Source organism: Vanellus vanellus (genome assembly GCF_965231255.1).
Source record: "Vanellus vanellus genome assembly, chromosome: Z".
In the NCBI taxonomy this organism is placed as follows: domain Eukaryota; kingdom Metazoa; phylum Chordata; class Aves; order Charadriiformes; family Charadriidae; genus Vanellus; species Vanellus vanellus.
The window spans coordinates 11,330,727-11,343,383 of NC_138908.1; the positions used below are offsets into that span (position 1 = coordinate 11,330,727).

At 38.1% G+C, this 12,657-nt stretch overlaps 1 protein-coding gene across 1 annotated transcript in view; it reads right to left on the reverse strand.

Annotated features, from left to right (window-relative positions):
- Positions 1 to 12,657, reverse strand: part of SVEP1 (sushi, von Willebrand factor type A, EGF and pentraxin domain containing 1) — a 137,005-nt gene that overhangs the window by 71,739 nt on the left and 52,609 nt on the right. Inside the window, exons 7-13 of the mRNA XM_082497845.1 lie at positions 8,518 to 8,715; positions 5,980 to 6,098; positions 4,508 to 4,637; positions 3,744 to 3,851; positions 3,379 to 3,510; positions 1,774 to 1,968; positions 657 to 778 (exon numbers count right to left, since the gene is read on the reverse strand). Coding sequence (XP_082353971.1) covers positions 657 to 778; positions 1,774 to 1,968; positions 3,379 to 3,510; positions 3,744 to 3,851; positions 4,508 to 4,637; positions 5,980 to 6,098; positions 8,518 to 8,715 — 1,004 coding nt within the window. The remainder of the gene's footprint in view (positions 1 to 656; positions 779 to 1,773; positions 1,969 to 3,378; positions 3,511 to 3,743; positions 3,852 to 4,507; positions 4,638 to 5,979; positions 6,099 to 8,517; positions 8,716 to 12,657) is intronic.

Here is a 12,657-nt window from a genome sequence, read left to right on the forward strand (position 1 = left end):
CAGACTCATGGATTAAGAAGGGAGATTGTGACACTGAAGTGGAAAGCAAGAGACATGGTAGAGAAGGAACATGCTACCCCTTCAAATTCAGTGTCATGTAGTTCTTAATTATAAGAGTGAAAACTTAGAAACTCAGGAAACCTGAGCAAATTATTTAAATCACTTCTACTGGACTCAAGTGCCTGGACTTAGGTACCAAATGTGGAATTTATCTATTTGTATACATGTACATTAATTTGTATTATATGAATAGATGTTATACATATTCTATATAAAATACATACATTTTATAATCTGATCCAACTTTCAAAAACCGCACTGAGGTTAGGGGACAATTGACTGCGGTTTTCAAAATTTCACAGGTTCTCTTTGGAAGCCTACTGAAAATCTATGAGTGCCAGGTTCCTAAGCTACTTGGACACTTCTATGACTTCTGTCCTATATAACCCCACATTGAAGGCTGAACCGAATTACATTAAAATGCCAGGGAATCATGTTTATTTTTAAAGGAGACTTGTCGTCTTCTGAAAAAGCACAAATTTCATTTAGCGGTTTCTGTTGTATTGTCCTTGCATGAAATTAGTTATCTGGGAAAAGTAGCAACCAGGTACATTTTTTTAAAAGTATGTAAAAGGAAGAAGTATTTACTAACCTACCATTTTACCAAGAGCACTCTGGAATGCATCAGTAAAGCTATTTAGAAGACCGTTGTCATCACATCGTGTTGCTTTGTAAAGCATCTCAAAGGATTTGAACCCATGGTTTGCAAAACGATTTACTGAAAAATGTTGGAGAAATAGATTTTTACTGGTCAATGCAAGAATTTCAGAGCTAAAAGCAAGACCATTCAGGCTAAAACTGGAATGTACTAAGCTAAGAAGCATTGTCTTTAAATCAGCAACCTAAATTCCCAGTGTTGCACACGTGAAAATGGATCACAAATACCTCAGCCAATGCAGTTGAATATGACCATTTGACAGGTATCAAATTTGTTGAGGAAGCTAACAGACATTAAAAAAAGGTCTGCCATTTATCTATCTCAGCATTTTCTTAACGGAAGAAACCTGTGAGCTGTCAACTAAACTGCATACTTACTTTCTACTGAGAAAGAAGCAATAAGTATTAGAAGTCCCATTACTAATGCTGCTAGGCTAAACATAACTCTCATTTGCTCATAGCTGAAACATTGCTCTCTTGCTGCAAGCCAGGAATCCACTCTGGTGGCACTGGCTGCATCACGGTGCCAAGACTGGCTTCATATGTATCTCTAATACATTAATTATTAAAATATCACCAAAGCTGGGAAATTCCACAGCTGAAGTTTTGCACGTGTGTATCTCAAAGAAAATACATACATGCTTCTGATTTGGTGATAATTAGATATGTAAGTGCAGCATGCACCGTGCATTTGGACCAGTAAGTGGTGAACGCTGTTGGAATTCCTATTGAAAAGACACTGCTAGTGTTTGTAAACAAACTGTTTCATGTACCAATTCAAAATAACGACAGACCTTGTCTACTTTTTCATCTTTGTTATTTGGTGATTCCCAGGATTCAAATTCACTATTTCTGTGTTTTAGACAGCTTCTGAAATACTATGTTAAGGACTTTCAGGCATTTTTTCCACAATGTTTGTAACAATTTAGAGGCAGAGGACAGAGAAGATGTTATGATTAAACAGAAGTACTTATTTCTAAAATATCTTCACCTGCTTTCTCACTAAACATAATGTCTGATGAGTTGCAGATTCATTTTAATAACAATATGACTTACAAGAGCAGCCAGGCAACTCTGGAGAATAAGGTGGCTTCCAGACACCATCCTCATATGCACAATAGTAGTTTTCACTTGATCCTTCTGAAAAGCTATAACCCTCTGCACAGTGCAATGTGCAATTAACTCCCGCTTCATCTGATGTGCACGTAAAATGACCATTCACAGGCTCAAAGGAGATTTCACAGGGGGAACCTATGAAAAATACGCAGATTTATATATTGATGAATGTGGTGAAGTAAGCAAGCACACAGAAAAACAGCACGGATAGGATTTCCAAACATACCTAGTATCAACCTGACCTTGCCACTGTTGAAGTCTGTGGAAGTATTATTTGTTACTTCCATAAAGGCAGGATCAGGATACTGCTAAATTATTCTCAAACTCTGCCACTGGAATTTGAAATCCAGAAATGTGTAGACTTGAAAAAAATTGTGATACATATAAGAAATTAAAAAAAACTTAGGAATGCAAGACCTAAACCCTTCTGCACTTCTTCAAAAGTGTATGCTCAAGCATGTACTTACTAAAATAATACAAAACATTAATCTAAGTTTTTACATGAACTTTCATACAATAAATTATAGTAAACTATATTACCTCTTGAATTCTGAAACTAAACGTTATCCATTCTACACTGTTGTGACAACACATGGACTTGTCAGAATCATCTCAGGAGGGACTGAGTGTAAAACCCCAGTTATGATTGATTTTACAGGCCAATTGTGAAGGAGATTGTGAACGTCTGAAAACATTATGTCACAAACACCAAACCACAAAAAGTCTGAGGTGGTGTAGAGCTTGAAATAATGCCCATTTTAAGCACTGGCTTGTTCTTGCCAAGATTTACAGCAAATCAGAAATTAGCATATCCATTTGCAACTTACCTTTTCTAAAAGCTATAATCAAAATTCCAGTCTGCATGATTTTAAATTTTCTCTTCACTAGCAGTTTTTTTTAAACAGATGTCCAAATGAGACATAAGTACCAGAGAGCAGAGATGAAGTAGAATTTTCATCCTTAATACTTTATCTTTAATACATAATACTTTCATCTTTAACATCTTATCTGCCAAATTATTGTTTGAGCTTTAAAGAAGAAAGTGAACTGGGGAAAAGGTGTCTATGCAATAAACACAAATGTACCCATACATCTACAGGTACAGACAGCTTCTAAAATCTAAAGAGTGTTCTAGTATCTGCTACAATATTTTAGGTGATTACAGAAATATTTCCATAAAGCTTTCCTTTTAACTACAGATTTGAAGTAAGACTTCAGTAAGACCTATTAATTCATTTCATATGGTATCTGTCACTGAGAAAAAAATGAATCCCTTAAGTTTTACTGCTTAATGAATCATAATTTCAGTGCTCTTACACCTAATATAAATTTATAGGACAAAAATTCACTGCTGTGCTGCTTCAGTCTTAGAAAATTTATTTGTTGGTACTAACAAAGATCCTGACTGCCTTCAAGTTACCCCAATATCAAGTGGGAATAACTAAAAGAAAAAGTTGAGACTAAATGCAAAAATAGAGTAGCATTTAATCCTTTATGACATTCAGTTAAAACAAGGCCATACACCAGAAGATTAAGACAACAAACCTTTGATGACAATGTGGATCTCACATGTCCTGTTATTGCCAGAGGGATCCACAGCTGTGTATTGAACTATTGTCTCTCCTTTGGGAAAGAGATCTCCAGGGGCGTGACTCCTAGTGACAATCAGTGGAGCACCTAGAAGAGTTGAAAGACAACCTAAAACATCAATAAGTGATAAGAGGGTTGCTCACACCCAACCTTGACAAATGAAGAAGGAAATAGCAGCACGTCTTCCAAATTATGTGTTCTTAAAAATAAATAGAAAAAAACTCAAAAAAATCCTAAAGTCCAAGGGATCAAGGTTGAACAGGGTGGAGATCCCATAGCCTTCCACTGTTGCATGCATGTTTTGGGGTCCACTGTCTCACCTGAATTGTCTGAAAATTGCGGTTCTTCCCATGTTGCTGAGTACTCATTCTCTACTGCTTGCATGGGTGGTGGAGATCTGCATCTGTCAATTACAGGAGGTTCTGCATCTGCAGAATTTGAAGGGATAGCATGAGATTAGCTTAGTGAACCGCTGCCATACTCAAATGAAATCTATAATTAGAAGTCAAGTAAACAGCAGTATTAAGGTCACATCAGAAGACACAATAAAGTTAGATGCACACTTGTAAGCTGCTGCAAGTGGAAGATGCTGAGGGAATGGACAAGACTAATTCTTCTGCTGAACTCATGGTTTCTGCATTCTGTTTGCTTTTTACAGAGCAAACCTTGTTTAAGAGGACTGCTGAATAACACAACTGTCTGAAAGGAATACTTGCACAATTATTTGCATCAGCAGTGTGTGAGAACCTTGGAAATTTTTTTAGAATGTTTCAGAAGGAAAAAAAAAGATATACATAATGAAGGCAGTAAGTGACAACACAATAAAGCATTTAATCTATCAGTATGAGGAGAAATCTTAACATTCAGTATGAACAACAGAACCCAAAATGAAGATCTGGGAGCAATGACTGCACACTATTCAAAGTGCGATCCAAGATCAGAAAAGCATTTATGGAGTTGATATTACTCCTGGGCTTATACCTGCACATATACAGGCCACAGTGACTCATAGTCTCTTTCTGCACAAAATTAGAAGATTTCAGCCATGACAGACTCTTCCCCAGTGATTTTTACCAGCACTTACCGATAACCTTGACACTGAATGTACAGCTTGCCTCATTGCCCGACTTATCAGCTGCTGTGTAAGTAATGGCAACTTCACCAATTGGCAGAAGAAACGGTGGTATGAAAGCTGGGGTAACGTGAACTGAGACCTTTTACAGGAAAACGCTTGTTATTTAAAAAACAAATTAGTAATCACGACAGTTGTGTTTCAAGAAATGGCCACAGAATAGTATTCTTCAATGTCAAACCTACTCATTCTTAATGCAAATGGCCTCTTCAAGTAATGAGGGTGGACTTTGCAACAGTGTGCTCTGCTTACCTTCTCAAGACTGCCTCCTTTATAACAACAGGGATTTATTCAGTCAGGATTTGGACCCTGACCAGCTGCAGTTTACAGCACTGTGCATTAAGAAAAGTCAAGACTGACTCTTCTCTGTCTCACTGCATTGAACACTACACCAGCTCAGAATCTGCTTTGCCTGCAGTTCGGCTATCCAGCTGCAATGGGAGCAGACCTGAGATGAGTGGGGAAGGCAGGTGTGGGCTATAAGTACTTACATATCCAGTTTTAAGTCTACCTATCTTTATGAGTCAATAGTCCATAGATGCTTCCAAACTTTCTGGCACAGCAAAGGAATTCTACATTTGGAGTACATGCTGTCTACGGCCCTTTCATATGGGTTAGAATTGCCGTAAGGAACTTCTTAAAAGAACTGCTAAGGCACTTGGTTTATACAGTTCAATGAATGACCCCCAGAGCTATGGTACCTGACCATGCCTATGCTACAGCAAAACATGTGCGAACTCAAAACCTCTTTTACTGGGATAGCTCACAGTCTCCAAGTGAAAAAAAAATCCTGTGATTGCAGCAAACTGAAAGTACACCAAGAGTAACTGCTCCTCTGCTGACTCATGGTAAAGCATTCACCTGCTCTAACTTGATCATGTCTGAGCCTACAGGGAATGTTACTCTTTACAAAACAGCTCTGGAGCAAGTTTTCCTTGTAACTCCATTTCCAGACCTCTGATACCCATAGTAGCCAAAGGCCTATGTCTGAACCTTGCATTGGATAGGCAAAGGAGATTTTTCTTTCTCACTTGGGAAGCTGAAATGAGTTTTTATTATCACAGTGTGTTGCTAGCCTTTTAGATTAATGAACTGGTATACTTCCTTCTGAGAAGAGTTTATTAAACTTCTTCACATTCTAAGAGCTCATTTTTAAAGCAGCTGTCTCCATCTTATAAACAAGGGCACATTCCTCCTTTTGACTGCATAAATTAACCATATGAGATTTTATGCAGAGTGTCCTGTGACTGCATAACCCTAACCAAGACAGAAAATGCTGAGTTCTCAAGACACAAACTTTTCAGCAGATTTTTCTTCTTCTCCTGCTTATCAGAAGAAAGAAACTCTAGTGGTTCAAAAAATTAATTTGAAATAGCTAGCTACAGAAAGACTGCCTCCAGTCAAATGTATAGATTTTAACTTGCCTCATCTCCAGAGTTATCCTCAGCTGTTGGTACTTGCCAGCTGATATTAGCAGAGTTGTGATGTTCCAGAGTCTCAGTCTCAATATTTTCTGGACAGTGGATCCGAGGAGCTTCAATATCTGATCCAGGAAAAGACAAAATAGTTTTAGATGTGGGATTATAAAAATAAAACCTCTATAATGGTTAGGCTGCAACTCGTTATAACCACTGCTTTTTGTGCTGCCTGGAACATAAATGCACATATTTTTGCAGACTTCCTGCCTCTGCCCCTTTTTAATTCTTGCCTACACACTCATACTTAAACAGTAAATTCTCCTGGGGAAGGGACTATTCTTTGCTGTATTTTTGTACATCACTTAGCATAACGGGACTCTGGTTTCTACATGCAACCATAAAACAAGGAATAAATACGACAGAATGAATTTCTTTCTCTTATTATTCATCCATTCATTACACACATATATTCATTAAGAAGGAATGGCTTCTCTATCCTTTCACTGCCTGCACACGTGACACATACAGACGTAAACACTTGTTTCTGATAATCATTAACTTATAAAAAAAGTATTTGTGACATGATGTATGTACTACAAACAAAACAGTAGCGACTCTCAAATTCCCTGGAGCATGGTGTGGAACTGACTTGAAAGTGTTTCAGTGGCAAAATTTCTGGCGCCAGTTGCTGGAAATGTTCCTTAATAAACTTCTGCTACAAGGTATCATGTAGGACAATTGCAGTCTTCTTGTGACATATGTGACAATGCTGGATTGTTTCAAAGGACTGGTGGTACAATATGGGTTACATCACCAACAACATTTAAGCTTTAAGTTTCTCTGGCAAACTTAAAGTACTTCTTTATTTCCCTGGCACAGGGCCTCCCAAAACATTTGCAGTCAGGTTATTTTATTGCTGTAGTGTTGTTTGATAAATGGCCTCTAGACTCATGAGACAAGGACAACAGCTCTGAACTCAACAACTCAGAACTGATATCACTTACAGTTTTATTACTAAATAGTTCCAGTAAAGACATAACTCAAGCAATTAAACCTCTGTAATTAAGAGTGCAAAGCAATAAATACAAATGATTTTGCCTTCCTCTGAACTCATTCTGATGAAAATTTTATTAGAAATGCACTCTTTTAAATAACTAGCAGTTATGGTTCACACTCCTCTGACCACAGCCTTCAGGCTGGGGCAAATTCCATTTAAAAGTGAAATTCTGTAAAAAGACTAATAAATAAGTCAGAAAGAAAATGGCTATTTTGAACTGGCCAAATATGTTGGCAGCAAAATAGAGAAAGACAATAACAAGAATGAAACCAATTGAAATGCAACTGTTCATTTTTACAAGAGAAGAATAACTTTCAGAGTTTCTTGGTGCCCCTTATTTTAGGATTTTATACCCTGGTAGTATCTAAAAGCTTGAATCCAAGCCATGCTGCTTTATCTCGATCCAACCACTTCAGCTTGCAGCCTTGTGCTGGGATCCCATCAAATATTAAAAACTGTGGTTTGGCACTGGTTTCCATAGAAGATTCAGAAAAACAATACGGTACATCACAGAGTGGGAAATAATATGTTTAAAGAGAGGGATAAAATCTTCCTGGCCATTACAGAGAAAAAAGTTCCCACCTCAGTTTCTGTAGTGACCTGGCATCATAACTGCCATAACTGTTTTCTGTACTGTTCTTGCACCCAGTGGCTGGCGAGGGCCCCAGTTTGGGGTGGAAGCGTTAGTTCTAGGAGCACAATAGTTCATGAAGAGGTGAATAACATATTCCCAGACAAACTGCACTTTTACTCATATCTTCCTATAATCCAAAGCTAAACTCCTTCCAACCCAGTGTGCATGTGTGTAAGGGAATAAATAACCTAACGTTTCTGGACGAGGTGGGTAAATGTGGCAGAACGTGCACACAACCATCTTCTGCCCATCATTATACTCCATGCACTTGTGTCAACCAATTTTGGTCCTAACTCTTGTGTGCTGTTGCTTGGGGCATGTCAACAGCCATAGTCAGTCCAAAGACAACTGAAATGAACCAACCCTCTATAGTCCATCTATCAGCCAAAGTTCACACAGCATTTACAGATTTGGTCCAACTACAGGGCTTACATAAACCTGTGCTAAACCAGTAATAGTATTATCATTGTTGTTTTACTAGGAGTGTGGGTTCCACTTTGACTATCTTTAAGCTAAGAGCTTTCACTTCTACTCTGAAATTTTGAATTTACCTGCACATCAAGCCTTTTAGCAGGCAGCTTCCCAACAACAGACTTATGAGATGAATCCCAGGAGAGACAGTTGATGATGAGCACTATAAGATGGCACTCAAGCAACCTCTGAATTTCACATTTTTATTACAAACTACAAGTAAATCTGACAGCCAAGCTACAACAGTACAGGCAACACTTCTTACAGACTGTTTAGATCATGCTTTCCCCAGTTCATACCTGTCCTCACTCTAATTATGTGCTGTGTGCTTCCCTTCAATCCTGCACACATGTAAACGAAATGATTTTGTGCTGGTCTCTACCTTTACACAGAGCCTCCTCGATGTTTGCACTCCATCTCCCAAATGAAATGCATCTTAGTTCTTCCCTAGCTCCAGACAAGATGAATCCTTGGGGACAGCTCAGCTGGCACACAGTCCCAAAACCAGCAGGCTCCAGTCCACATCTGGGAGGAAGAACTGTTACACCTGCTGGTTTCTGGAGGATCGGGCAACGCATTTCTACAAAAGACCAGTAGGACATGTCTTTTAACTGACATACACAAAGTATACATTCAAACAAATCTACCAATGAAGTCATATGGCAACTCTGCATGCACTATGAGTGCAACAAACAGTAAGACCTGTTGAAGCTTTGTACTCCAGGGCTGACTGAAGTAAACAGCACCCAGTGTATCAGGTCTTCTATTTTCTTGCTCAGGCTTTTCACAGGGACAGAACCGTGGTATTTTTCATGTGGCTCCACTACAGCTTACTCTGTTGGGGTTTTGTTCTGTTTTGTTTTGTTTTGTTTTTTTCTCTCTCCTTTCCAACTTCACCTTTCATGGTTGCTTTTACCTGCATTCCCTTGCCTTCTATGGAAAACAGACCTTCATAGCAGTAGAGAAGTAGCAGTCTTGTAACTGTTGCCTTCCACAGCTTTTAAACTGTCTTGAAATAAGAATGAGAGAATAAAAAGGACACCCTGCCATGAGCTTAATGTAGGTTAGGGACACAGCATGTGATTTTGCCTACCACACTCCAAACTGAATGAAATCGGACTTGGTCTTGACTGTGTTCACACCCAGATGCAAAGACTCAGGGTGACAATAAGTGGCAGCTGACCACCTCTGTAAAGTCAGGAAGGGCTGACAGTTGCTTAAAGGCTTAAAATTGAAGTTTTTAACTATTTTATTACTAGAATTCACTACACATTCTGAAGACCATTTGCATCAAAGCATAAACTTCCAAAACCCACAATGTCTGTAAACAGGTTCAATTGTCACAAAAGCTTTGTTTCATTTTTGAGCTGTTGTTTTTACCGTGTCAGGCAAGGAATGTTATTTTTAATTCAAACGTGGAGGCATTAACAAACACGGCAAAAAGGGGTATCCCAGAAATGCAGTTCATAGACTTTCAGTAGTGTTTCTCACAACAGATAATAGACAAACACACAAGAAAAATGTTTCATTATTTATAGCAAATAAGAAGACTTGTAACTCTTTACCTAGTCAGTGAAGAAAGTGGACGTGTCTTTACACAAAGAGCACACAAAGAACAACCCAAACCAGCTACAGAAGGGAAAGCTCTGTTCATCTCTTAGCAATGGTTTAATGATAGAGAAGTGATTCACATTCAAAATGCTTCATATCCCTCTTCTTTCCTCTCCCAAAATATGCACCGAGTAACTGAAAACTGGTTCTCGTGCATGGAACAAAATTTAAAGAGTCTAAGTGTTCTAAGTATTTCCTGCCCTTTAAGCTCTTAATACCAAAATAATGCTTAAAGTCCCAGCAATTAAAAACTGCACTTCATTTCAACAGGATGCAAAGATCACAAATGTTAACACATTTGTTCACTTCAGGCAGACCCTGCTGGATATGCAATGTGAAACAACTCCATCAGAAAAAACCCTCAAACCCTAGCTTTTGGTTGCTCACCACAGGAAAGTAACTGACAAATAGCAAAAGGATCAGAAATTGGAAAAAACAACGTTTGAAAAGACAAGCTAAAAGCATTAAAATGCATGCTTCTCAGGGAAGTAGAAAAAAGGCTATGAAAGGTGAAAGCATGAAAACCAGCAAAAAACTGCAGCTTTTGGGGAAGTAGCAACACTCCTCCTGGTTGAGATGCTTCCAACTATACTAGCAAAATCCTAGTAAAGCACAATCCAGAAACATGTGATGAACATTCAGGATAACCATTGGTATATGTACCCCAAGCATATATTTTCTAAGTCAGACAGATTTTTACCAGAAAAAAAAAAAAAAAGTAATAGTGTCCCTAGCTTTTTTTATCTGAGCTCAATTCCAGAATTTGATCAAGCTGAGTCGTGAAGTCTGGACTTCACAAGTAGCAGAGTGATATCCATGATATTAGTCATATGGATAGGGAAGTAATAGAGAGACAGGAAAAAAGTACTTCTAAGGAGAGGCAAGAATCTGCTTTTGTCTGCAACTGCCTGTGATGAATCACAACACTGTATTATAATTCTTAACATCAAGAGGAACTTCAATATTGTAACAAAAAATAAGATTACCAAGCAGATCCTGCCTCTTTCCTTCAACCTCTTTGCAAACACAGTGTTTCAGGGAAAGAATTGGCCAACGGCAATTAGAAGTGTGGAGGAGTAATTCTTTCAACACTAGGTGGCATCAACACCCCAGATGCCAACTGTATTTTTACCTTTCTTCACTAAACCTTGAACAAAGCAAGAAGTGTCTTGCAAAATTCACTAATTGTAACGTGTTGGATATTAATCTTTCTCCAGTGGGGAAGGAAACACAAGAACATGACTGTGGAAATATTTTTTTCAAATTGGACAAATGACAAAGCTTCCCTTTTCAGCAGATACTTTGTTTGTAAATCATCTCAAATATATGTAACCTACTCAAAAGTAACTCACTTCTAACAGCATCTTTCATGAAAAATATAAAAATTTTAAACATATGCAATAGCCCAACTTGCATTAAGTTCCAGTTTATTGGAAAAAGATGCACATGGCAACACACCTCACAGAAGGGACTGTAAGCAATCCAGGCTATGCTGTGGTCCAGTGCCAGTTATGGTTACAGATGGCTGTACAACAGTCACAGTGACCTAACTTGTAAATACGGTAAACTGTGCACTAATGTGCACTCAAACTGATAAACATTCAGAAAAAGAGCTAGGACAGTACCCTAAGGTCTAAGAAATCTGTTTCAAGGTGAGAAACTGAATCCAATTCAACTTAATTTTTCTAACAGAAGGGTAGGAAATGAATAAATAAATTACAAGTGCATAAATACAGCGGGATTTCTGGTATCTTTTATGTAGCAGATGATTAATAATAGTTAAGAGCTGTTCAGACTAAAAATAAACAGAGAATACCTCCATAATAATGATGGACATTCAGAAAATGAGTACAAAGGGGAAGGTTTTGAGGAGGACATGATATTAGTCTTCTGATTTTCATCCTTCCCTGAATAAAACTCCACACATCTATACTGAACAAGAATCTCAGCAAGCTTGTTCCAGACACCAGTCACAACAAGAAGCAGCAGAGATGTTTTCCAGCTAACACTCTTCCATATGTGACAATCAAAGGTAACTTTTACACTAGATTTTCAGACTCAGCAAAAATAAGCTATTGCCATGGGTAATCCAGCAATGGAGGCAATATTATATGGTGTGAAGAAATCTTCTGATACAGAATAGAGCTGGATTTTAATAATCAAAATGCTAAGCTATGAAGGATGAATTTATCCGAAGAATACAGTTAATCTTCCAATCATAATCTTCCAACAGGATTTCAGGGTCCCTTGCTTTTGAAGTTAATTGAAGTTTTTCCACTGACTTCAACATAAGAAAGATTAGGATCTCTTAATGAACTCTCTTGATAAATTAATAGTTGTGGATTATTTTCATCATTTTAGAGAACATATCTACACTTATAAATTTGTTCTTGTCTCACGCAAAGTCCACATTTTTAAGCCTGCAGTAAAACAGTAAAAAAAAGCCACAGGTTCAAGCCAAGTCACCCTACTGGAATCACATTTACTGGACCCAGGTGACACATATTTCACCCTGACTTTAGTCAGCACTGGATTAGCTTCTGAATTGATGGACTTTACGCTTATACATTTTTTTTTGCAGTCTACTCTTCAAAGTGTTTCAGCTCTATTTCTTCCCCTTTCTAAGTTAATTTAACACCTGTCACTATTCCTAAATGGGTATTTCTGAAATCTACAATCCTCTAGTTCTGGAATGGCAATATATGCTTACTTATCCCTGCACAGCTGGTGTGACCTCTGAATCCTGCCTTATAGGTGCTTGGTCCCTAACTTGCCTAACTCTTCTTTCCTGTTGGGAGTTCAGCAAAAGTAACAACTGTCACATCTTTACTTGGCATTCTCAATGCCTGGCTAACATACCTAGTCCTTGTCTGGAGGTCATCTTTAGCTTTAAGACGGTAACTCAAACTCC